At 41.4% G+C, this 26881-nt stretch overlaps 3 protein-coding genes across 4 annotated transcripts in view; all 3 read left to right on the plus strand.

Annotated features, from left to right (window-relative positions):
- The first annotated feature begins 370 nt into the window (after positions 1–370).
- On the plus strand, positions 371–7445 carry LOC109972220 (metalloproteinase inhibitor 2-like). 2 transcript variants are annotated; one of them, XR_002276660.1, is made up of 6 exons: positions 371–677; positions 5437–5537; positions 5637–5742; positions 5867–5991; positions 6126–6380; positions 6784–7445. XR_002276660.1 is itself a non-coding variant. In XM_020620933.1 (5 exons), exons 1-5 carry the CDS (start codon positions 548–550, stop codon positions 6321–6323), a joined length of 660 nt encoding a protein of 219 aa, XP_020476589.1. In that variant the 5' UTR covers positions 371–547; the 3' UTR covers positions 6324–7445. The 2 variants fall into 2 exon arrangements, 1 of the variants encoding a protein (XP_020476589.1); XM_020620933.1 differs by having other exon boundaries at positions 6126–7445.
- A 1270-nt stretch (positions 7446–8715) lies between these two features.
- On the plus strand, positions 8716–24238 carry usp36 (ubiquitin specific peptidase 36). The gene is made up of 20 exons (XM_020620973.1): positions 8716–8824; positions 11782–12047; positions 12194–12415; positions 13180–13290; positions 16303–16405; positions 16497–16564; positions 17344–17414; positions 18217–18299; positions 18386–18497; positions 18591–18731; positions 18926–19026; positions 19125–19263; positions 19358–19720; positions 20029–20253; positions 20695–20819; positions 20925–21617; positions 21894–22105; positions 22428–22619; positions 22726–22841; positions 23663–24238. Exons 2-20 carry the CDS (start codon positions 11795–11797, stop codon positions 23792–23794), a joined length of 3462 nt encoding a protein of 1153 aa, XP_020476629.1. The 5' UTR covers positions 8716–8824; positions 11782–11794; the 3' UTR covers positions 23795–24238.
- Positions 24239–26458: 2220 nt separating this feature from the next.
- cyth1a (cytohesin 1a) overlaps positions 26459–26881 on the plus strand; it is a 39995-nt gene continuing 39572 nt past the window's right edge. The window contains exon 1 of the mRNA XM_020620965.1: positions 26459–26741. Coding sequence (XP_020476621.1) covers positions 26723–26741 — 19 coding nt within the window. The 5' untranslated portion in view covers positions 26459–26722. The remainder of the gene's footprint in view (positions 26742–26881) is intronic.

Consider the following 26881-nt stretch of genomic DNA (forward strand, 5'->3'; position numbering starts at 1 on the left):
CAAGCAGTAAATGATTCTCTTCTACACCACACAAGTATTATACTAAAAAAATTATAACAGTGTTACATAATTACATTCTTAAATAATTATCTTCTACACAAGTTGATGCTACAGTTAATGTGGTTTAAACTGTGGGTCAGTCCTCACAAAGAGAAGACAACAGAAGTGTGTGTCTGCGTGTGTGTGTGCACAGAGGATGATGTTGCATGTGTCACTTCCAGTTATCTATTCCGTCATACAACAGAATTGTGACAGAGTTTGATGAGGTGTGTAAACTTCGGGCAGCCCTGACCTCCACAGTGCTGCTGGAGGAGGAGTCTGCTGCATTAAAAAGCTGCTCCTTCTTTAGTGAAAAACAGATTTAGAGCGCAGTCTTATAAAGGAAGGAACTCCCTCTCATGCCTTGTGCATCTCAAAGTTTGACAAGTGGACTGTCTTTTATTCACTTGGGGGCATTTTAAATTAATTTCCCTTAGGCTTACGAGACCGCACAACTGCACAACTTTCTTCCTTATTTTCCCTCAGCTAAACAGCATAGTCTTCTAAGATGACCTGGAGGGTGAGCAGTTGTTTTGTCACTCTGGCCGTCCTGTTTCTTTGGCGAGTGGAAGAAGTAGCAGAAGCCTGTAGCTGCGCCCCAGCACATCCTCAGCAAATGGTTTGCAGCGCAGATGTTGGTAAGTTGATTTAAAGGCTAAAAATGAATGAATAGAAAACAGGATTTAGACAGATCTTGTAAATACTGAGAGGCTAAATGTTGCTAACTTGCTCTACTCTAATGTTTACACTCACAGGGAAGAGGAGGGTGGAATGCTCTCTATTTCCCCTGCCCTCCTTTTTCCTCTCTCTCTTTTATCTTGATACATTTCAGCATCAATATAGCATACTTCAGACATTTTATATCCTTTTTACACTACAGTCATCTTCGTGAGTAAACTATAATAAGAATCATACAAAGGGTTCATTTCCTCCTATTTAATTCACTCTTACTCAAAGGCCATGAGGATAGTTTCCCTCTTATTTTACATATTACAAATCACTGGTTGTTGCTGCCTTCAACATAGGCCTTAAACTAACAAGAGTCTCAACAGGGAGCAGCTTGTGTAGCTATTTAATTTGGGGTTTGCTGAGGGTCTTTTTTCTTGGTTGTGAGCTGGCTGACTGTGCGGTATGTACACAGAAGCCGACTTAATCAAAGGTTTCTTTTTGGAGTCCATGGCACTGGAGGGCGAAGAAACCACATTATTCTGGTGGAGGGATTTTTAACGGAAAATCTCATTTATTTTGTTATGATTGCTTTATTCTTCTTCACTGACATCATTTTAAAATTGTCACTTCTAAATTATAGACAGCAGACAATGCTCATGTAAGACAGAGTGGAGGAAGTCAGAAAATCCAGTAGGTTTATTTATTGTTACAATTAATTTGACGTTATCAGGTTGTCATTATCATTAACATTCTTAGTGTTATTTTGTACGTGCTTCACAATATAAAGTGAAGCATTTGAAGTCAGTTCTTGATGCACTTTTAGTCAGGTAGTGGGCGCAGGGCTCGGAGTCTGTGGACTAATATTCATCTTTCAGACTGATTGACTTCATCACAGTCTCTAATGTCACCCTGACCCCACCGCTGCTGGTTCAGCACCATGGATAGACCCCCCCCTACCACCATAAACCAACATTTTGTTAAAAGGATCAGCCTGCATCATAGCCATATGAAACTGTCATTTAGGGGGCAGCTAAAGCATATCAGGCATTGAAAGAGTTCACAAAATTTTATGGCACATTTGTGAATTTTGTCAACTCAAAAGCAAGACGCTGTGGAGAAACGTGAATTTGTGATTTCAGTGGCATGTAAAGTCACTGGCTGCTGCACAGGCAATGAATAAGCAGCTGACTTTGTACAGTTGAGCTGGCACAGTCAAAATGAAGTTCATTATCTTCCATAGGTAGCATCACCTTAACTCCTTATGCTTTCTTTGTAGCTTAACTGAACGTGTTGATCTTACATTCTGGTCTATTCTCTGAAGTGTGGGGGATGGTCATTTATTATATAATACAATATTTGGATGGTATTGCTTTGCCTGTGCTGCACAGTGAAACATTGCCTTGGGAAGCTTCTACTTAGCGTGAGACAGTTTACTGAAGTGAAACTATTTCTTAAGTTAGTGTCAGGAGTTCACAACAAATTACTCAAGAACAAGGGCAACTGGCAAACTTAGTGTCAGTGGTTCATGCTTTATATTAGGAAGAACAGTCAAAAACTACACATTATTGTCAAATCATTGCAACACTGGGCCACTTGCAAAGTCAGTTTTGATAAAGATCAGTTGTATTTAATCTCATTGTGCAGGCAAAGTCAAGATACAACAGCAGCAGTCAAACCAGAGACTTTGAAACATAGTAATGGAAAGTTTGAGCAGCAGAGTAGAACCATTAATCTAAAGCAGACTCAAGTTTTCATTGGTTACTGTCCACCTTTACTTTTTTTTTTTTTACTTTATTTTACTAGAGCTTCTTTCATTTCTTTCTCCATTCCAGTAAACAACAAGAAAAAAACAGGTCAGCTTTTGCTGTGAGCATGCCGTTCCATTTATCTTGTCAAAACAGACAATAAAAATCCTCATAAATTAAATTGCATCCCGCGGGTCTTTGGCTGAGTCAGAGGAATGCTGGACAGTCATATGCTGTGCTCTTTATGTATTTATTTAAAACATTCCTGGCGAACACGTGGTGTACCTGAGCTCCTTCTGGGAAAAGGGAAAGTGAATCATCTCAGGACAGCTGGCCTTAATGTGACTTCCGGTTTAACATTGCAAGCTGTGTAAACAGAGCTGACACTGAAACCAGATTTCCCTGCTTTGAGGCAGCGGGTGCTTTAAATGCTAGAGTCACTGATGATATTGCATTGGATTGATCTGTTTAGCAGGTTCAGTGTGCTCACTGAAACAAAAATCTATTGTAATTTAAAGCAAAACAACTCCCCTTCGGAAAACAACATTTTTACATTGGCCTCTCATGTGCAGTCCATTAAAAAAGTGTAAGAAAAAACATTAAAATGTCAACTAAAACATATAATTTGGGTGCCTGAAAGACAAACTATTAGCATAGTTAGGTAGTGATGGGAAGATGACAAAGGGATTAAACATTATAAAATACCATGTATAATTTATAAGAAAAGAAAAGAATCATGGTGGATTCGTCCGTTTATCCTTGGAGAGGATCAGCACAGAAGTCAGTTTGAATTTGTAGTTTAATTTTTCTAATTCAAAGTGTGACCACTTTGCGGCTTCTCTGAGAGTAAAATGGATATACAGGCCCTGTAATTACATGACATGCATTGACTTTTGTCTCTTTTTGACTTTGTTTTTAAAACACTCCCATGGCCACAGTACTACACCCAGAATCATGTGTTTATTGTTTGAGTAACCAGAAAATTAGATGGTTCCCTCAGTTCCTGGTTTTGTGATACTTGTGATTTTTTTGGGGGGGGCTTGGTCAGCCTGTTCCAGTAAACATAATCATGTATATGCTGCACATCAGGGCAGAAAATTAAGTCACTTTTCTAAATGTCTTCAACTAGATGAGGACACTGTGTCAACATGTGCTTCAGGCAAGTTGGGAGCTCCTGTGGGATATTACGGATTATTGTTTCAATTGCCAGAATGTAGATATTCTACAAATAATGAATGAGAGAAATGCATATAGCATTAATTAGCATCTCCTTAGTATGATTTGTCCATTTTAGCATGTTTAGCATAACATAAATAGTCAACTCTGCCCCTCGCAAAGTTGTTGTTAAGGGCCACATGTTCAAATTATAGGCAGTGCTGTCGTTTACATCAGCCACATATTTCACTGTTTTCACATGCTGTCTATATTTCCATCTATCCTACTTTACTCTGGTAGAAGGAGGAGTGATCTATTCGTGATTCTGCACTCTCTGGCAAAAGAGATTACTTCTAATCCACTTTACAGGCAGAGAATTTGAAGACTTTCTCGGTGCATGTCAGCTTGTGTGAAGGAGTCTGTGATTTCTAAACCAAAAACATTGTGACTGGTGTATATCACTAGGCACAGTTTGTCATTCTAAACTTGTATTTGCTTGTTTGTCAGTATATCTGTTACTTCACAGCAGCTCTGCAGCACACAGGAAAGCTTGCGGACTCTACGGCTTAGTGTTGTGCACATTTTCCTGGCTACAGACTAAATCTCGCCCCTCTCGCTCATGCTCTCCCTGTTTACTCTATAACAGCAGTGCGATACTTTGAAGAGCTGTCTTCTCCCCGTATACACAGGGCACTGTGGCTGCTATTCCTGTCTGTTCTCTCCTCTGTTTCCCTGCTTGCAGAATGTAACCATCCTAATCACTCCATCGCTCTCTCTGTATGTCCACACACTCTGCTTTCTTCCTGTTTTCTTTCCATTAAGGGTTGGTTTTTTTAGACCCTTAAAAGGACATGTTCTCTAAGCCTTCGTTGTCAACAAATTAGAGCACATGTGGCTCACAGCTTCATATCTTCATCACATTAAAGGGCTAGATCTTATTGGGTACGGAAGTGGGCAGTATGCTGAGGCAGTCAGTAGCTGCCACCTTGGGAAAGAGAACTGAAGTGAGACTTCAGAGAGAACATCTGGTTAACATTAACTCTGTCACTAGTCGCCTTCACTTAAAAGCTTGATTTTGAACCTGATTTTGGAAACTTTTTTTGCTGTAGTCGTCACAGTAGTGAATTCACTGAATTTGCAACTTGCATGATGCCAGTCGTCCATTTAGCAAAGACAGACATACGGTCAAAACCAAACTGTACTTCAACATTTGGAGTCACATGAAAGAAGCATAGTGTTTGTGAAATGCTTGAGTCATATTTATGTTGAACACTCAGTATTTGAGCTCAAAGGTTCGTCTTTATGGCTCTGATAATATTTTTCCACTTGAACTGTTATATTTTTTCCCATCCAAACCTCTCTGAGTCTGGGAGCTGGAGCTTAGAGAGCAAAGGAGAAAGGCAGCACATGAAAAAGAGAAGTTGATTTGCATGTCAGCACCTCTGTCCAGACAGAGAGGCAGGTTGGCGGACGAGGCGAGTGATCTAGTTCAGCTTTTCAGAGATTGCTGACTAGCTTCCTCTTGTGTCAGCCCAGCAGCCTGGGAGCAGGCAACGCACATTCCTCCCCTCTGATTGCAGCTGATGAAACACTCATGTGCCTCTGTCTCTGCCACACCTGGCACATGCAAACTCCTCAGTTCCAAGCCACAGCAATGTGCTGTTGCCGATCGTAGCATGCCAGACCTGGGCAGGACATACAGTAGATTGGACGCAGACAAACCCAAATCAGATCCAGTTCAGTTTTAATATGACAACAATGTTTCACTGTGAAACCTTGTCTTCAAATATAATGACTCTAAATGTGGATTGTTTTTATCTCTTTACAGTTATCAGGGCAAAGGTAGTTGGAGCGCAGGAGGTCGACACTGGTAACATCCTCTATGGACATTCAATCAAAGAGATCAAGTATGACATCAAACAGATCAAGGTAAATGGTCCAAGGTTGTCTTAATTCTCATTTTATGTCTGGGCATAATTCCAATATAAATTATTTTTTTTTAATTATTATTATCATTTTAAATTCCAGATGTTCAAAGGTCCTAACCAGGAATTTGATGCCATATACACTGCTATTACCTCTTCAGTGTGTGGAGTGACTCTGGAGACTGATGGCACGGAGTATCTTATTACAGGTAGGTCTGCAACCACATTATCAATCACACATTATGCAATATAATAAATACTGTTTCTTGATGCATCTTCATGTCAGTTTTTACATCATCTCACTGAGTCTGCGACACTGTCCCTCTGCTGTAGGCGAACTGAATGCTGAGGGGAAGCTTCATATCTCACTGTGCGAGTTTGGTATGCCATGGGAGGACCTGAGTGACACCCAAAAGACGAGCCTGATTCAGCGCTATGAAATGGGCTGTGAATGCAAGGTAGAGGATATTCAATAATCAAGTAGCATTTGCCACAAAGTAAAAAAGTTAAAGTTATCTTGCATATCATGCACTATCATGCATTGCTTGTTGTAACTTCACCCCCTCATCCTGGTCTCTTCTCCAAACCCCAGATCATTCCATGCAGCTCCATCCCCTGCACGATCAGCGGCCCAATGGATTGCCTGTGGACAGACTGGGTGGTTGAGAGGACAGTCACTGGAGAGCAGGCCAAACACTATGCTTGTATTAAGAGGAGTGATGATTCTTGTGCTTGGTACAGAGGGGCTGCACCACCCAAAAAGGATTTCCTGGACACCGAAGACCCTTAACTCCACCGCTGCCCAATGTTACAAGGATGTCTGCAGTGGAGATGTACTAAGATATAAATTCCAAAAACAGAAATAAACACACAAGTGAAATTGTTATTGTTTTATAGGGTGCGCCATGTTAAGGTTGAAGAAAATATTTTTATTCATTCAGCACTTTTTGGTTCTTCTATCCCCAAATCCAAAGCACTTCCTTATAAACCATTTCTCCTTCAGCTGAAACAAAGGGATAATCATCATAACTTAGTATTCCTGTTCAAAGTATTTGTGCTTTTAATTTTACAGTTTTCTTTTTTTTTAACCAAGTGTATTGTTTAAAGTGGACTATAATCTTATAATGAAACTCACAACTCAAAATCTATGTGTTGATAAATAACATTAGCTGGAATTAAGCATCTTTTGTGACATGCAGAGCTATGAAAAGAAAAGGGTCCTATCTCTGTCTTGTTCTAAGTATACACAACTTTTTTATAAGATGTTCCAGACCTGTTTATAGTGAGAGTGACATGCTAATGGCAACACAGTCAATGCTATGGTACCGTAATTGTTTTCTTCAAATATTCCTGAACAGAATGCACTTTGAACACAGCTGTCGCAGCTGTCATATTGTCTCTGATGCAAATATCTGAAAAAGAAAATAGGACCCTCCATTTTGTAGTTTTTTAAACATATATTAAGGCCTTCTCTTTATTATGCTTTAGTAAGTGTAAGAGCACATTTTATTTAAGGAGGTTACATGTAATCTACTGAAAAAACACCAAATTTTCAGGATTTTTAACTGGCAAATGACATTATTGGTATTGTATAAAGAGAAGACTTAGAATTTTAACAATATTAGCAAAATACACACATTATGTGTCTGTTTACTGTCTAGTTCATCTTTTAGGACAGTGAATTAAAGAACATATTTTAATACTTGCAATGCCATGGATATGATCTTAAAAGTACTGAGTGAATGTCGTGTGACTAATAATGAATATGAGAGTGTAAAAAGCTTCTTCATTTGAAACTGTAATCAAGAATAATATCTTGTGCTGGTTTCACATGAGATAAAATAATTTTTTTCATGCATGTCCAACTGAAACATTCTGTACATTTGACTATTATATTAAATGCCAAACCCTGTTTTGAAGATCTTTGTATCGGTTATTTTGACATCAATGTGCAGGCTATAAATTATTTTAATTCAGCAGAATTGTACATGTTATATGAAATATACAAATGCTCTAGGTGACTGGAGCAGTGCATTTAACATATAGTAGTTTAATTAGTCTAAAGAGGCATACATGATGATGCAGGGAGAGCAAGACTCTCTCTGTTGTGCTAGGGAGGCACAGTAGAGTAGAGTAGAGTAGAGTAGATACTTTACAGCAGCTATAGAGAACAACCAACATAACACCATAAGAACAGACACCACCATAAGAACAGACACATAAGAACAGGACTTCATAAAAACACGGAAAAGAACACAATGAGGACACCGCTGCTGTAACTTGCTGACACTCCCTGCAACAAAGAACACTTAGTCTTAAAATAAACAGTTACATGTAACAAAGCATTAGAACCTATACACACAAGCAGCTTCATCAGAACGTTACATTTTACGCAACACAAATAAACAAATCAAAGGCACAAAATGAACATCTTGCATTGGCCAGGAATCAAACCCTGGCCTCCCGCATGGCAGGCGAGAATTCTACCACTGAACTATCAATACAACTGCCATATATATAGCAGTAACCAGAATAAACGGAAATCAAGAATCATGTATCATGCCTTTGGGGAGTATTTACATCAGAAGACCTCCTACAGACAAGGACAATAAAGGACTGACACTGTAATAGCAATCTGCTGCCATCTAGTGGAGACCACAACATGTGGCATTCATACACATTCCTTCACGGGTCTACCCACTGCCCAGATATGCAATCAGACATAGCATTTATTTAAATCTCTTCAAGAATACAATTAAACTGCATCAAGCCATTTTTTTCTTTAATTGAGTTTATGCTATTCTATGAGTGCGTAATGGCTGTCTCATCTGGATGAAACATACTAAATATACTGACATTTTACTATGATTAAATATTTTCCAAAATCAGCATCAATAGGGGAACTATTATTTATTCCCACCGGGGATGTTTTATGTAAGGGAGTAACAGCTTTGCTTCAGCACACTGATGCAGTCTGCTATGACTGTACAATACAATAACATGGTATTTCGATGCTTTGTTCTTACATAAAAAAATTGCATCAATGGTAAACAGCGCTGGCGTGAAGTCACGTGTAGTTCTCTCCCGACAACGCTACGTCACTTTGAGCGCTGATTGGCTGAACCTTTCGGCTATTTCATGACCTGTTCTCTGATTGGGCTTTGTTCCATGATAGTCATTTGTCGTCACCGCCCCCTGATAATGCAGCATGGGCGAAAATATCAGAACCAAAAGCTACAGCCGAGGAAGCAGATTTCTGTACTGTCAACAATTTTGGTGATTGAACAAAAGGTGAGTGAACACCTTATGGATATGCGTTTTATTTGTCAGTAGGTATTTCCGAAATAACGCTGGTAAACAAACAAATGTGATGTGGTGGCTGGGGATGTTAGCCACTTGGACGCTAATATGCTAACCCACATTGCAGCATTGAAGGAAGCTAGCTAACAGTCAGTCGGCTCACTGGTTCAATTGCTGCTGCTGTCAAGCTTAAATTGTAGATCACGATACAGTCGACAGCAAGGAAAGACAATAAATTAAACACCGAATAAGTTATGTTTGCCAAAGCAATAACGACGTTTTATCTTTGAACTTGGTACCGTTCACGTCGACATTAGCTTAGCAACCTAGCATTTAGCTAAGATGTGATAACTAGCCCGAAGAGTTGATTCCAACTGCTATACAAGAGACTATTGCATGTAGGTGAAACAAAAACTGCCGACCAGGTTAACATAAAGTCCGCGAAATTGGACAGCTAATTTAACCAGTTATCTAAATAGCTTAAAACGATGGTGCTGTTTTAAAGGCGCTGCTGCTCTAAGCGTGCTCCCCCTAAAGTCGAGCATTCACATTTTTAGTCCACCAGGGAATAACTGTGATTTTGTGTTATTATGCAAGTAAAGCTTGTTGTAGAGATAAGCTTGTTGTAAAGATAGTCTGATTTTCGGTTGCTATTATAGCTTAAATTTCAACTGGCGCAGTAGCATTTGTGCCAAAACCACATTTGCGCCAATTAAATAATTCGCCATTGGATAATTGTTCCTTACAGCGTAAGACTGAACCCTGTGCTCTCTATGTTTGGGCCAATGGCTTATCTAAAAATCTCGACATGGTCATTCACGCGGTTCAGTTTATTGATTCATGATTACAACCCCGTCAACCACACTGTCATGTAAGTAGGTGCAAGTAATCACTTTCAATTATGATATGCAAACAATGGTGTAACAACAGCGTTATTAGTGTTGGTCTTCTAGATTAATAATTTCTTTCTGTAAATAGTTTAAAATGTCCACCAATTTCCCAAAGCCTTGTGTCACTGTTAATGATTTTGTCAGGCCAACAGTCTCAAACCCATAGATATTTACTTTACTGTCTTGACAATGGTTCAGAAAAGGGCTAAAGTAGCAAATCCACATTTTAGAAGCTAAAACAAGACATTTTTGCTTAAAAATGGCAGACTGTGAACTGGTAGGCCTACAACATTAACAGCTGAGTGCTGATGAATTTCCTCTTGTATGAACAAACTAAGTAATTGCTTCAGTGCTGATCAGTATTTCTCAAGTAATAGCATTTTTCTCCTTAATTGTACTTACTATTGTAATGATAGATATTGACTCCTGAGGAGTTAAATACCTCCGAAGCATGAGACAGGTTAGTGATATTGATACCAAGCCAGAGGCTTGCCTGAAATGACAGCACATGGTACTGAGCAAACTGAAATGATGACGATATGATGCAAACCATTTGAGCATCCACATCTGCACATGGCAGCTTTTGTGATTTGTCATGTGCAACTTTGCTTTCAGATTGAGCCATCTTACATCAACCTGTGTCATTTTATACCCGATGTAAGATGGAGATGGAAGTTCTGCTTATTTGACCGGTCATATTACCAGATCATATTTTTATACATATGCATGAATGTTAACACTTGTAGTCTCGGCTATAACCCATGCATAGATGTCAGTACAGGTGAATAACTGGCGTCACCTAACAGTATCAAAGTTGGAGTCTTTTAGGGATAGGATTTTAGATAATTACCCAGTGTCAGTCTAACTCTTAAAACATTCTCTTTACCAACATTAACATTGGAAAGTTCCTGTGTGAAATTAGAATGACTGATTGTCATTCCATAATAATCAGATTAAACACCTTAATTGTATCAACAATGCTGTCTGGAACAGCATTTGCATCACTGTGATTAGCTGTGTCCCTGCAGGCTGTGTCATTGTTAGTTGTATCAGCAGCACGTGAAGGACAGTGTGCCCTTGTGCATACAATGCATGTTGAGCCCTCCTCCTCTCGTGACGTCACTGCCCACACTGATGAGAACGACCCTCGCGGCACTCCATGCCTTCGATGTCGGTGTGGTGCTGTAATGTCGACATGATGTAGTACTATCACTTTTAGGAGTGTTTGTTGTCTTAGGAGCACCTTGGCTACATCCTGGGTAAACTGAGGCCTTTGGAGGTGGAATAAATGGTTTACTCACTCCCCAGTTAGCGTGCAACACGCTTTGCCAGCTTGCTGCTTTTTGTAGAAAATAACACATCACAAGTCATTCACTAGACCGACTGGCAGGCGGCTGGAAACATGCACACACACTATCTACGCTGAAGTGGTCCTTTTTTGTGCTCTCAGCTCCACTGTATTTAAAGGGAAAGCAGACAACCAGTACAACTATACTGTTTTTCTAGCATCATTTGTTATCTTTTAGCATCTCGCATGTCACTGATAGTCCAGATGAAAACATTTGATGCACTGTATAAACATGCCACATGGCAGATAGCAGTAAATATATTGATGCAAGCAAAAATGTTTTGTATAAAAATTTGACTTGGCAGTTAACACACCTTATGCTTATCCTTCCCTATATCGTACACACTCCCTTTCCCTGTGTTACCAATGTCTCATGTGTTGATAATGGTAAGAACAGCTGCCTAGAGCCAGCGGGCTCCTCAGAAGCACTCAGTTCTTGTATCTCTTGTGAAGCCACATCATATGACCTGGAGGTACCTGACAGACTTACTCATAGACACTTAGCTGGAAGGGAAATTCAACATTTATTTTTTCCTATTAAGCTCAGAGACGGTCAAGATACCTTGAAGTGCCTTTATGCAAGGTTTAGACAATCAAATGACATGTTGTTATTATCCGTTTGGGGAAATTGGGTGAGCAAGCTTTGTTTGTGCTACTTCATGTCAAGTTCAGCCAAGTTTATGGCACTGACATCTAATCTTTCTCTGCAGTGATGTTCCAACAATGCCAATAGTGGATAAACTCAAGGAGGCATTAAAACCCAGTCGAAAGGACTCGGGTGATGAGGGTGACCTCAACAAACTGTTGGCGTCTTCGGCCAAAAAGGTCCTTTTGCAGAAGATAGAATTTGAGCCAGCCAGCAAGGGGTTCACCTATCAGCTGGACAGCTTGAAGAACAAGTATGTGATTCTCAATCCAAGGAATGAGGGTGGTACAGGGCAGAAAGCCACAGAGCCTCCCCAAATAAAGAGGCAAGGTGAGCTCTCAAACTGCACTGAAAATGTAGCTGAGGTTTATAGTTTGACCTTTGCCACCTTTTGATTCTAGCCCTGAAAGCTCAGTTCCTGTGTTCTGCACATTACTGCTCTGCTTGTCCCAAAATTGAATGCTTTCCTCATTCAGTCTCAGAAAATGTGGCTGGGGGCCAGAGCGATGGGATCCCGGCCCCGCAGAAGATGCTCTTCCCAGGGAACAAGCTTACCCTTAAATGGGAGCGTGTGTACAGGGTGGGAGCCGGCCTCCACAACCTCGGTAACACGTGCTTCCTCAACTCCACAGTGCAGTGTCTCACCTACACCCCGCCACTGGCCAACTACTTGCTCTCGAAGGAGCACAGCCGTGCCTGTGAGTATTTGAATCGTGCTCTTGGGATTTATGCTCCCAAATTTGTCCACATGTGCTATGAGGGATAAAACCTGCTTGATAAAGCCTCCATGACTATTGAATTGACATACATTACTGCATACACAAGGCTCATCTTTTTCAGTTTCTACCAACTCTTACTGAAAAATACCTGAACTGAAGGGTGACTTGCTTTTCATCTTTGTTCTTGGTGTCCAAAAACATTTGCAGGCACACAGGTTTAAAGGAAAACCAGTTGTTTTCCTTTGAAGTCCTCAAAATGTTTGTCTGGAAAACAGACAAACGTGGAGAAAACCAAAGTACGCTGCCGGTCAAGTAGAGTCAACCATCAGAGACCTTCAGATTGATGATTAAAATAAAATCTGAAGCATTATTTTCATCCTGTTTATGCCTTTATACATCAATAAATATCCATATATTTGTTTACAGAAATAAAATCAGGAATTGATCAGTATGTCTTTGCATGTGTCAGTATTCCTGTGATGATCCTGACTCGTTTTTAAATCCAGTGTGCTTTTAACTTATGCTGGTCTTTTACCTACTGTATGAAGTAGCTATATCAGAGACAGATTATACTGCTTTGTGATGAACCCCGAACAATCTGAATGCTGACTTTTAATGAGATCATGTTTGCAGTGCGATATGAATTGGTTAATTTGCATTCCCCCCAGTTTTCATTATAAAACTTTTATTTTGTGAGTGACTCTGACTCTGCTTTGTGGTTGTTGTCGTCATCTGTGTTTCAGGTCACCAATCAGGCTTTTGTATGATCTGTGTAATGCAGAACCATATCATCCAAGCCTTTGCCAACACAGGCAATGCCATCAAGCCTGTCTCCTTCATCAGAGACCTGAAAAGTAAGGCATCCATCTTTCTTCAGCTCCATGTGATTGGGTCAGAGCAGTTTGTGCTCACTAGTGTTGGTGTAGGTTCTGTTAGGAATCATGACCCACCTGATTTTAATGTTGAATACTGCCAGAGGCACAATGATGCAACACTGGCCACAGCGTACCATGTGACAAGAGCCAGTACCTGCAGTAGATAAGTGGAGCAATGAGGCTGCAGGCTGCGAATGAACACCATGTAGAGAGTAGGGATGAAGTGTGAGTTACACTTCAAAATGGCAAGGAGTGCGCCCTCCCTACCTGCCTGCTACTTCCTTATATGCTGCTGCAATCATGTCTCCACCTCCTCCTCCTCACCCCCCACCCCCTCTCCCCCTGATGCCCTCTCTGTCTCCTTGTGACTGCGGGCTGAGAGGAGCAGCTTTATCACAAAACTGTACAGTCCACCTTTTTTCCTCCTTTTCAGCTCGGACATAGAGATAGATATTCTACGTCTTTTAGAGTTTCTCTTGGCATTCGTTTAGTTAGCGGTTCCTCTGCAGTGAGAAATGTGGAACCACAGCTAGAAAAATGGAAATGCATATAACAAAAAAATCACCATGTGTTCATCAAGCTTGTCTTCCTCATAGCTGGGTTATCAAACTAAATAAAACTACAACCACCCCTTCAGCACCCACACATTTCCTCTGGTCAAGCTGTTGTCTCCCTCTTGTCTGAGAAGTGCACTGAACTGGTCATTAGTGCATGGTGTCTTATTCCTTTTTCCCACTCAGTGATGACTCATTGTTGTAAATGTGCCGGGAATATGGTGATGACCACATAACAATTCTACCAGCTCGTACCATCCCTTTGTTCCATTAGGAAATAACATCAGAGGCAAAGGGTTTAGAGCCATATTAGCTCTAATGTACTTTTAGATGAGACATCAGCCTGCTGAAGTCACTAAGTGACTGTAAGCTTTTTTATTAGGTCATTAGTGAACAGGTTGTGTGAGATGAGGTACCAGCCTTAGAGGCCAACTGTAAGTAGTGCCCAATGAAAGAATCCTGTTAAACCTCATAGCATAACACACTCCTCACTGATCATTAATATACAGTGGGTACGGAAAGTATTCAGACCCCCTTAAATTTTTCGCTCTTTGTTATATTGCAGCCATATGCTAAAATCATTTAAGTTCATTTTTTTCCTCATTAATGTACACACAGCACCCCATATTGACAGAAAAACACAGAATTGACATTTTTGCAGACTTATTAAAAAAGAAAAACTGAAATATCACATGGTCATAAGTATTCAGCCCCTTTGCTCAGTATTGAGTAGAAGCACCCTTTTGAGCTAATACAGCCATGAGTCTTTTTGGGAATGATGCAACAAGTTTTTCACACCTGCATTTGGGGATCCTCTGCCATTCCTCCTTGCAGATCCTCTCCAGTTCTGTCAGGTTGGATGGTAAACGTTGGTGGACAGCCATTTTCAGGTCTCTCCAGAGATGCTCAATTGGGTTTAAGTCGGGGCTCTGGCTGGGCCATTCAAAAACAGTCGCGGAGTTGTTGTAAAGCCACTCCTTCGTTATTTTAGCTGTGCGCTTAGGGTCATTGTCTTGTTGGAAGGTGACCCTTCGGCCCAGTCTGAGGGCCTGAGCACTCTGGAGAAGGTTTTCGTCCAGGATATCCCTGTACTTGGCCGCATTCATCCTTCCCTCGATTGCAACCAGTCGTCCTGTCCCTGCAGCTGGAAAACACCCCCATAGCATGAGGCTGCCACCACCATGCTTCACTGTTGGGACTGTATTGGACAGGTGATGAGCAGTGCCTGGTTTTCTCCACACATACCGCTTAGAATTAAGACCAAAAAGTTCTATCTTGGTCTCATCAGACCAGAGAATCTTATTGCTCACCATCTTGGAGTCCTTCAGGTGTTTTTTAGCAAACTCCATGCGGGCTTTCATGTGTCTTGCACTGAGGAGAGGCTTCCGTCGGGCCACTCTGCCATAAAGCCCCGACTGGTGGAGGGCTGCAGTGATGGTTGACTTTCTACAACTTTCTCCCATCTCCCGACTGCATCTCTGGAGCTCAGCCACAGTCATCTTTGGGTTCTTCTGTACCTCTCTCACCAAGGCTCTTCTCCCCCGATAGCTCAGTTTGGCCGGACGGCCAGCTCTAGGAAGGGTTCTGGTCGTCCCAAACGTCTTCCATTTAAGGATTATGGAGGCCACTGTGCTCTTAGGAACCTTAAGTGCAGCAGAAATGTTTTTTGTAACCTTGGCCAGATCTGTGCCTTGCCACAATTCTGTCTCTGAGCTCTTCAGGCAGTTCCTTTGACCTCATGATTCTCATTTGCTCTGACATGCACTGTGAGCTGTAGGGTCTTATATAGACAGGTGTGTGGCTTTCCTAATCACGTCCAGTCAGTATAATCAAACACAGCTGGACTCAAATGAAGGTGTAGAACCATCTCAGGGATGATCAGAAGAAATGGACAGCACCTAAGTTAAATATATGAGTGTCACAGCAAAGGGTCTGAATACTTGCCGTACCCACTGTATAAATGTTTTTTTTCCCAGTCATTAAAACTGCATTATAACCTGCAACTCTATTGTTTTTGAAATGAAAACCGATTTGGTTTGTCCACTTGCCATATTTGTTAAACAGACACATTTGTAGCCTTTCTATTGAGCAGAATATTGGATTGTTAATAATATAGCTGTTCTTCTGTCTCGTTGTCTACGGATTGATGTTATGCAAATAGGATTCATTTGAGCAGTCAGTTAATGATTCTAACATAAATGAACTTTTGTCTCTCTGGGTTAAAATGGCACACATTAGCTAACTTTCTTTTACTCGCTACAATAGTCATTACTATCCATTTAGGGATGTATAAAAATCTTTTTTGCTCTGAACTCCCCTGACTCAGAAAGTGGTGTGGCTGAAACATGAGTAATTATCATAGAGCACTTAGTGCTGTGGAAGCACTAAGTGTTGGGAAGATTGGATTGAAGCTAACGTGCACTCTTGTCCAACACAGAAATTGCCAGACACTTTCGCTTTGGAAGCCAAGAAGATGCCCATGAATTTTTGCGATACACTATCGATGCCATGCAGAAAGCCTGTCTCAATGGGTACCCTAAGTAAGGCTTTACTGTTGTTTCGGAAAAGTATGACGATACTAGGTTTTACGTAAATATTGTTTGATCGTTTCTGGTTTCTTCTCGTTTGTAGGCTTGACAGACAGACCCAGGCCACAACGCTGGTTCACCAGATCTTTGGAGGTTACCTCAGGTCAAGAGGTACTGACGTTTTCACAGATAAAAATGCCTCCAGATGTCTGTCTGTTTTTGGTGTTGTTACTGATTTCCCATCAGAGTAGTCTAAGTCTGTTGGTGTCAACAAAATGTTTATTGTTTAAAACAGTCCTAATTGCAATGCAAGGAAAATGAGGAGGTGCCATACTGGACATCTTATCTGTCTTATGTAGGGGGATGTGTCTCCCTCTCACACTGTTCAATCTGTATGTCGATTGCTATTCTGTTTTAATTTAGCTTCTATTTGACAAATTGTACATTAAGTGTATGTGTTTAGGCAAGGCACAGTAGGCACTAGTGTAAACCTTTGTACTGTGTCCACCTGCTGCTTCACCTCACCAAACAGTGTTGGGATGCATGTTTCACTGAAATGCTGCAGACTTGTTATTGTGTACCTCTATATGAGCGTGTGTCCTTGCAAATGAAATGGCTTTAGTGTTTGACTTTGTTCGGGTGTCAATTTGAGCTAATGTGCTCTGAAAGTAGCGGACTAGCACTGCTACCTGTCAGTTAGTAACAATTGGATCTGGATATAAGAAGAGCAAGAAATGTAAACTGAAGAAATGTAAAGGTATTTTCCCCTAATGTTTGATTTGAGCTCGGAGGCAGTCGGCAGTCAGCTCTTTGTTTACAGGAAATGAAACAGAGGTCTCTGTGAAACATTTCCAGTAATCACTGTCAGCTCTGCTACATTAACGGATTGCTTTCTGTTGAAATAGCTCCACACGTGAGAGTCAGATTTTGTTTTTAATTTTGTCTTTCAGTGAAATGCTCTATTTGTAAAAGTGTGTCAGACACGTATGACCCATACCTGGACATTGCTGTGGAGATTCGGGTAGGTTTTACAGTTTGTCTTATGCCCAGTTCATACTACACGATTTAAGCCTGATGACAGCCCGACTGACAAACTGTGTCTGACACGACATTCGATCGTTTTATTCCGTATAGTGTACCATAGTAAACGACAACTTTACGACGCCCTGACACAAAGTCCAGTATGTCAGAATTTCTTTTCATCGTCTACGACGTGTTGGGCCAACGCTGACCAACAGGCGCACAGATGGCTCATCTGTTCACACCGCTTCTGGCATAATGGACTGAACCTTATTCATTAAATATCACAGTGATACAGCTAACGTTAGCACAGTGGCTTTCACAGTCAGTCTTGTGAAATAGCTAGCTAGTTTTTGGTTTTTCTTCCGACTCAAAACACTTATTTTTAACTGCTACTTAAAGTCCTCAGTGAAGGACAGACAATACACAGGCTGCTGCCCTCTTCCTGCAACCCAAACACTGGTCCACGGGCTTTTTTACCCCCGGTTTTTTTTATGCTTTTCTGAACACAAGCAGCCAGTATTACATATACCACAGACACTATTCTGTCTCCTGCTCCCTGGCTGCCTCCAAGTTGTGAACGATGTCAGGATGTGATCTGTTGGGCACCAACATGTAGTCTGTCATAGCCCCTGTCTAAGAATTTATGACTCCTATAATCTGACATAGTGACCATCGTATCAGACAAAAAAATCATGTAGTCTGAACCAGGCATTACCAGTATGTCTTATTTCCATGAAATTATTATATGCATACAAGCTTTTTCCCTCTGAATGTCATAGTTTTCTGTGCTTGTCTTTTAGCAAGCTGTAAACATAGTGCGAGCCCTGGAACTGTTTGTTAAACCAGACGTATTAAGTGGAGAGAATGCCTACATGTGTGCCAAGTGAGTGCCAGTCACGCAGCATCATATATTTTTAAGTAAATTTGCAGGGCATTGAAATAGATTTAAAAACACAAATTTTTCTCTAGGTGCAAAAAAAAAGTGCCAGCGACCAAACGCTTCACAGTCCATCGAACATCCAATGTACTGACTCTGTCACTGAAGAGGTTTGCCAACTTCAGCGGAGGCAAAATAACAAAGGTTAACAAATCGCCCTCATACCATTGACTATTTAAAAGAGCTGTCTCATTTCTTAGCGTGTTGAACATTTCCATATGTTGTTTTATTCTTCAGGATGTTGGATTTCCAGAATTTCTGAACATCCGCCCCTACATGTCTCAGAGCTCAGGCGACCCTGTTATGTACGGCCTCTATGCTGTTCTGGTGCACTCTGGCTACAGTTGTCATGCTGGCCACTACTACTGCTATGTAAAGGTCAGGTCATCTTTTTATTTTTTTTTTGTTTTATTTAGAATAAGTACCTCGAGATGAGGCATCTTGTTTTCAACCACCTGTAAAAGCAAATAAGAAAAATGCTTAAAATAAAGGTCTTAACTACAGACTGTGTAATGATGGATGATGTGACGGCTTTATTTTTAAATGTTTTTCACCTCCTTGTTTCCTTTCAGGCAAGCAATGGACAGTGGTACCAAATGAATGATTCAATGGTGCACTCCAGTAACATCAAAGTGGTCTTGAACCAGCAGGCTTATGTGCTTTTCTACCTGAGGTAAAACACTGGTGTGCTGCTAGGGATCAAAGAAGGTGGTGCCTGTTTCTCCTGGAAGTATAATTAGCTAAACCAGGTCCTTTATTTGTATGTTGAAGGATCCCTGAAACCAAGAAGAATGCAGATGGGCAGACCACCAAGCAGGGGATGTTGCATCCTGGGAAGAACAGCGTGTCGTCTGAACAGATAAAGAGGGTTAACCTGAACGGACCTCTCTCCTCCCCACAGGTCACAAAGGTATAGGACTTTTAAGATGAAATGCTGGAAGTTGTGCTCCCAGTTTTAACATTTTGGTCAAATATATTTTTAATACAAGTTCACCTCTTTACAGAAACTTGAGCCTGCACAACTGCGTAAGATCCAGTCTGTGGATGGAGGTTTGGGCTTGCCCGTTTCCAGAAATGGGGTGAGCTCTCAGCCACCGCCCAGACTTTCCAACTGGATGCCATCCTCCAGTGGCCCACCGAAGCTGCCAGGTGGACCCACGGCTATCGAGGAGCCTTTTAAGAAGCTAAAGAAGCCCTCTCCTCAGAGCCAAGCACCGTCCCGCAGCAGCACTCCGACCCCTTCCAACAATGGGGTCAGCAGGACGGATGGAGATAAAAAGCAAGGTGGCGAGGGCAGAGGCATGGCAGTGTCTACCTCATTTAAGTCTTTGTCTGACTCTTCCTCTGCCGACAGCACTGACTCAAAGGTAACAGAAAAAGCACTAACATGCATCTTATTTTAAAGGCAGAATCATCTGATCTGATCGTATGCATCGGGATGTGCAAAGTATGTTGATGTCAAAGTAGATGTGAAAATTGTCTAAAGGGCTCTCTGCCAAAAGACATCTTGATCTCAGTGAGACCTACTGTTTAAAGACATGAAATAACGTTGTTGGGTAAATGGCCCACATATTACAGATACTTTAGATTTTTCTTGTGCCATTTAAGGAGATGCATCTCAGACCAAGTGTGGATGCACCAAAGCATAACCGCAGGCTATGATTGCCTTTGCTAGGACTCCATGGGTCCCAAAAGTGCACCAGTAGGTGAGATTCCCACCACACCTCGTAAAGGTCCCAGTGGCCTGGCGTCTCCAGCCAAGAGTGTGGAGCGCTCTCAGAGCACGGAGGAGCAGAAGACGGCAAAAATAAAACCCCCAGCCCTCAACAACATCACAGCCGAAGCCACCAGCACCATGTCTCCTCCCCCTGCCAAGAAACTGGCCCTGTCAGCCAAGAAGGTGAATTTCATTCCCATCCACAAGCAGCAACACCACTTCTTGTCTTACTGCAAGCTCATGAAGCCTTGGTGTCCTATTGCCACCTTCACACTGCTCTCCAAAATGTGATCATTTATTTCATTAAGTAGTTTTATTAATGCAAGGAAACGCTCCTTTTCTAGTTTAATTTCTGCTATGTGTAATTTGTTTTTTCTCCAGTGTGCCTGTCTAATCAACCACATGGTAGCACTTGTTTAGACTTTGTCTTTTTCCTTTAGTTTGTTCTTTTTTTCTAACCATTTCTGATTCTTCTCTGCCATACCCTTTCCTCTTTGTTTTTCTCCCTCCATCTTTTCCTTCTGCCCCATTAATCTGCCCCCATTGATTCTTTTCCTTATTTTTGTCACATTCATGGATATTTTCTTTAGACCACCAAGTTTTTATTTATGTCGATAACTGCAGGCTCGCAGCCGGAGTCCGAGCAGCATTGATGCTCTGCCCCCATTGCCACACCAGCCTTCCAGTGACCCCATGCATCAAAATCAGCTTAACTCTCCCACCTTTGCTTCACCTTCTCACACTCACAGGTATAAAGTATGAGGCAATCACAAGAAAAGCAAATGGTGTTCAGATTCATCCATGGGAAATGACAATGACAGCATTTATCCAGATTCCCTCTCTTCTCTCCACAGAGCTAGTCCATTCCATTCACCCAAAGTCCAGTCTTCACCTTTTGCTCACTCAAGTGCATCACTCAAACAGCTGAGCCATCAAAAACAGTCCCTTCTCTCCACACTGCAAAAACCAAATGCCAGCCTTTCTCTTAAAACCAATGGGCTTCACAGTCCCAGCCCACAGAGCCCCAAGTCTTCCAACAACTTCAGCTCCATGGTGCAAGAGCCAGACAGCCCTTCATCTCAGAAGATCAACCAAAAGAAGAAGAAAAAGAAGCGGCGCCATTCTGAGGTGGAGGGTGACGCAGATCAAGTCACGTCCCCAGTTACAGTAACACCGTCCAACCTCTTGGAATCTGCTCTCGAGAAGAAGCACAAGAAGAAAAAGAAGAAGAAGCGAAAGAGGGAGAATGAGGATGGAGAGAAAGTACAGGAGAGGGAGTGTGTCCCATCTCATCTGGATGCATCAAATCAGGAAGAGGACTGGTGTAAAGGTGGCATATGGAGTTTAGCATCCCACCCAGATGCAGAACAGTCTAAACAGGCGCCTCAGTTAACTGCCACAACCCAAACGCAGTGTGAGTCCAGTCAGGAAGAGCAGGGAAGGGACTCGGTGTTGCTAAAGAAGAAGAAGAAGAAAAAGAAAAGGAAGAAGATGGAACTGGTGGAAGCTCTACAGGACACGACTCCAGCATGCTCTGCATCAGAAAAGTGGGTCGAGGTTTTGTTAGTGTGTTTAGTTACTTGTCTTTGTGTCCCTGAAAGAAAATACAGTCATGATTAACTTTGTTCAAAAAAAAACACAGCCTCTGGTTCAGTTTGAGTTATTGGTTTGGGAACCACAAGGCACATAGCTGTGCTCCTGTAACAACCAAGTAACTCTTTAGTCACACTCTGTTTATGACCAACAACACACACATACAATATTAATCTTCTTTTTGTCAGTAAGCACATTGAACTAACGGAATTCAGTTTTTGCCCCAACAGCATTTCAGACATCAAGGCCACAGTCATTCAGAATGACACAGGAGATTTGATAATGCTGAAAAAGAAATTAAAGATGAAGAAGAAGAAAAGGCTAAAGGAAGAGGTGGGACTGTGGGAGGAGAGCAGGCGATGTTCAGAAGGGCAGGATGATGAGCCTAAAACAGCAGAGCCCCCTTCTAAAAAGAACAGCAAAATAAGCCACCAAAACTCAGGTATGTGAATTTGAGTGCCTACACATTCTGTACATGCACAGAACAGATTTGTACTTTTGCTGTGCAAACTAAAGTGCGGAGTGTGAGATCTTGTTGCCATGCCAACGCAGAACATATAATACCCTTCTGTACTGATTAGAGCTATTTGCCGAAAATCGCTCTGCACCACCACAGCCCCTCAGCCTTTCATTTGAGTGACCTGTAATTTCGCAATTATTAAGAGAGTATGACTCATTGCATTTTTAGAATGCCAGATTTAATCACTTCTTCTTCTTTTTTCTGTGCTTTTCATTTCTTTCTGCTGATTGTTTTCTCAATCCAGCCACAGTAGTAGCGTGGGACAGCCAAGTGAAAGATGGCTACAAACGCAACCAGGCGCCAGCAGCTGATGGAAGCGCACCAAGAGAGAGCGCCCTGATCCGAGCTGCTCCCAGAGCCTGGGATGGGACAAAGACAAGTAGTGTGGTAGAGGAGCTCCTTAGGAATGCAACAGATAAGGCCTATGGCGCCAACGGTAACACACTTACTGCTGTGTACATTTGAGCCTTTATATTTCAATTTCATCATGTTTAGTAAAAGATGTTTTTCTGTATGCATTTATGGGTGTTTGTCTCATGTAGTCCTCAGTTGGGATGGAGAGGTCTCGGCTATTAGTAGAGATGCCATTGAGGATGCTCGTCATGCCAAGTGTGACACTGTGATCGATGAGTGGGATGAAGACTTTGACAAGGGAAAGGTGAGGACAAATTGGAACATGGGGAATTATAAGAATAATGTCTTAGATTTTGGTTAGAGATGCACCGATTCCGGTTTGCTCATCTGACCTTGTAATTGACAGCATACACAAATATTTCTACAGTTTTCTTTAATGGAAAAATTAAATTGTAAGAAAAATAAAACATTGTATTGAAGTTTAACATTTTCTAACAATCCTTTTAACAACCCTCTAACTAAAAATGAAGTACATTATTTGTACGTTTCCAAATATAAACAGGTACAACAGGCAATAGAACTTGAATGTCTGTTACTACTTTTTGTAGTGTGTGTAGTTTGTATTTGCTGTGTTTTACCACAGGTTAGATACATTGTACATGCGGTTCATGTGTGACCAGCGATTCCCTCATTGTGTATTGTTTGTTGGAGATTTGGGCGTAGTTTCCTCTTCTCCAAGGTGTTTCTCTTGGCTCCTCTGTGTGCTCTTTGTACACCAAGTAATTCCAGTGCTTGAGTGAACACCCATCCGTTACAGACACTGGCCCGAGTCTCGCTCAAAATACACACGAGATGCTACATGCTGCACACGCTACACTTTTGGTCTGTGCCATTGCGTGTGCAACATGGACTGCCGTGCCTCTAAATCTCATCAGCACAGAATTGGATATCGCAGATGGATAAGGTCGCCGGTCAAGGCCCATCAACGCTGAAAACTGGCCGTTTCCAGCCTCTGATCACTGCATCTCTAATGTTGTTGTTTCATGTGTATTAAAGTACAAATTTAGCACTGCCATTGCTTGTTGGGCTTATTCTCACGCTCCCTTTTCACTTCTAAATGAACAGGTAAAGAAAATGAAAAGTTATAAAAAAGTGAAGTGGAGAAGTGGCAGCAACATCTTCCAGAAGATCCAAGACAGGAGGAACAAGTGGTCGGTGACACCTGGAGGGAAGAGAGTCTTTGGAGTCCGTCGCTGAGAGTTCAGGCTTCTGTCAAAGTCCAACTGACTGGAAATTGAGACAACAGTACTGTATACCAAACCTCTATACCTTTTCTCAGTCTCTTGCTCTCTCTCTTTTTTCTTTTTTTTTTAAATCTGTCCTGTTCACGTCAGACCCAGAAGATTCAAGGGTCAAAAGCAGCACAGCAGGCTGTCTGACAAGCAGCCCCTTCAATACAAAGTTTAAACTAAGCAAAACTAAATGTTGTCTTCATTGGCCAGATGGATTTCAGTACCTGCATCCCATTTTAATTCAAATGCCACAGTTAGTGGCTTGAGCTTTTCTATGCATGCTGTATTTAACAGAAACCTTTACACATCCATGTCGCATGATTATTGTGTGTTGGCATCTTTTGAGCTTTGGTCATTGCCCCAAAACACTGATATACCAAAAAAAAAAAAAAGTTAGAGTAATAATAATGAAGTATAAGCTCTTTGGCCATGTCGTATTGAAAACTGTACATGATCTCAGAGTGAACTATGCTGATTTTACATACATGAGGGCTCAGTAAGTTGGACTTTTAAAAAGTGGCCACTTTAACCCTGCTCCTGAAATTATTCTGTACCAAATCACAGAGATCCAAAATTGTTTATTCATGAAAACTTTATTTTAGATTTTTGTGTCATTTTCTTACTTTATACCTTTTATCCACTATTGTGTCATGCTGCTGCAGTGTTTGTGCCATGAGGTTTTTCTTTTTGTTTTTAAGGACCAAGGTTTTCCTGCATACTGTTGGTAAAATTAGGGAAATCTCTGCCATATTTAAATGAGTTAAAAAAAAAAAACATTTAACACCATATATAAACATTTTGATTGTTTGAGGAAGTGTTATTACTTTGATCATGTCAGAATATTTACCTGGAAATGTTCTGACAGCTTGTGAATTTGCAAAGCAGAGTTTAAGGTTCTTGAAGGAAATCAGACTGGAGCCTTTATTTTATTTCATTTTATTTTCTACTGTGCAGCTGTTAAACTGTGTAGCTCATCTCATCAGTCCAGCATTCAGAAGGTCTCTCCATCTGGAGATCTGACTGTTCCATCCTCTGTAACAAACCTCACCACAAACTGTTCTTTAGCATTTTTACTAAAATAAAAAGGTGTAATTTTATACTTCAGGCACTGTGTTAAAATGGGACTGTCACATGCTAATAATTTCTTTTCCCCTTATGTAACTCTATGCAATTTTCCAGTGGTCATGCTTGTCACTTATCAACTGGGCTGAGACTCAGGAACCCAGACATCTTGTATCCCATCTTCATCTTTGATCAGACTCCCCAGTTTCACATCACTGTCCCTCTCCCTGGACCACCATTATGCATCCTGTACATCCATTAGAAACTGTTTCATACAAAGTATTTCAGGTGTTGAAAACATGGGATCATCTTGCACCAATCCAGGCACATACATAGAGAAACTAATACCAAAATGCTTTGCCAGTGTAGAAGACTGTACAGTGCATTTATGCTACCTGTGTTTCCCTTCAGTGCTGTAAAGATTGGCCCATGCATTGTTCATTCTAGAGATGTTGCCTTGAATTGGCTATAAAAGAGTATAGGATTTATTGTAAAAATATATAATTTCAAAAGGAAATGAAATCTTTAATGTGCTACTAATACTTGGTTCAATTGATGGATGTTAACTTGAGAATTTATCTGCAAATGTGTATGTTCATTTGTGTATAAGAGAGTTGTCTGTTTCCATGCAAGACCTTTCCTATGTCACTGTAACGTGTACCGTACAAGAGGCTATGACGGTCTCCTTTTCATAGGGCGTGTTTGTCAGCTGTGAAATCGATGTAGGGTACGACTCTCAAACTGACATGGGAACAGTTACCAGTTTCAGTGGACGGTCCACGTGTTTGCATTGATGGATCTATATTTTGCACCACCTTTGCTGACCAGGGAAGAGACCTTTCATAATGAAAGTGGATCTTACCACATTATAGTTAACTATAAAGTTGCAATAAAGTTGTGACTTTTGTGAGCTGATTCTCCAGTTTACTTCAACAACTTCCATGGTTTTCTATTTTTTGTGTTATGTCATTAGAAATTAGGTAATTTCATTTAAAAAAGGAGCAGTGTCAATATTTTCCATTGTTACTGTGGTTGGGGGGGGGGGGGCTATTATCACAGGGACATACTTTTGTTAGACCAGTTGGGCTTAGCTAAAATCACATTTTCAAGAAGAGTGAGAAGTAATTAGAACTGGGCTCGTGGCCACGCCCATTCAGTGACGTCACACGTAGTTCCCCTCCTGAAGCGCCCGCAACTTGATTTCAGGTACAAAATGTCTTCTTTATAACATGCACGCTATAAGCAAAGTAAGCGACCGGTGAACATAGAACATTTAGTAGGCACTCACCAACAGGAAGTGAATATTGGACTAATATTCACCGCTGGGGGTGTAAATGTGGAGGGAAACATTAAAAAACAATAGACCAAAGCGTTAGAAAAGTTGTCTTGCTGTTGTCTGCAAAATTATTCTTTATTAATGTAACATAATCCGCTGTTTGCTTACATGTAGTTTTTGTTTTCTGCACAGTAAATGACACAACTCGTGCCCGTATTCACAAAGTTGTTGGTTAATGATAAGTTCGAGCGTGACATCACATCTGGGAAAGGAGGGGCCAGCATGTGCACCGGCTTCTCTGGATGCACAACGGCCACCAGCCAGCAGTGGCAGGACACAAGCATCCTAAACGGGCTCTGTAAACAAAGTGAACCGCAACAAGCTGAAAAGTAGCACCTAGGAGCTTTATCAAACCGAGATCTTGGGGAAACAGAGAAGCCATAGCGAAGAAGAGACGACAAAGGGAGGGAAGAAGGAGGTATCCGGATTGCAGCGGGCGCTGGTCGAGAGCCATCCCCGGACAGTGACGCCTCCGGCAGCATCAGAGCCACCAGGATGCAGGGGGAGAATTACGGTTTGTTTTCATGCACTGTTCGGCATTTAGTGGATGTTTTGGTCCAAGCCACAGACCAGTGCCATGAGTGTATATTTAGCTGTGGTGTCTCTCTGTAGTCTCCTGCTCTGCTGTGCCAGCTGATCTGAAATGACAGACTA

This window comes from Monopterus albus, unplaced genomic scaffold (genome assembly GCF_001952655.1).
Source record: "Monopterus albus unplaced genomic scaffold, M_albus_1.0 scaffold251.1, whole genome shotgun sequence".
NCBI classification, from domain to species: Eukaryota; Metazoa; Chordata; class Actinopteri; order Synbranchiformes; family Synbranchidae; genus Monopterus; species Monopterus albus.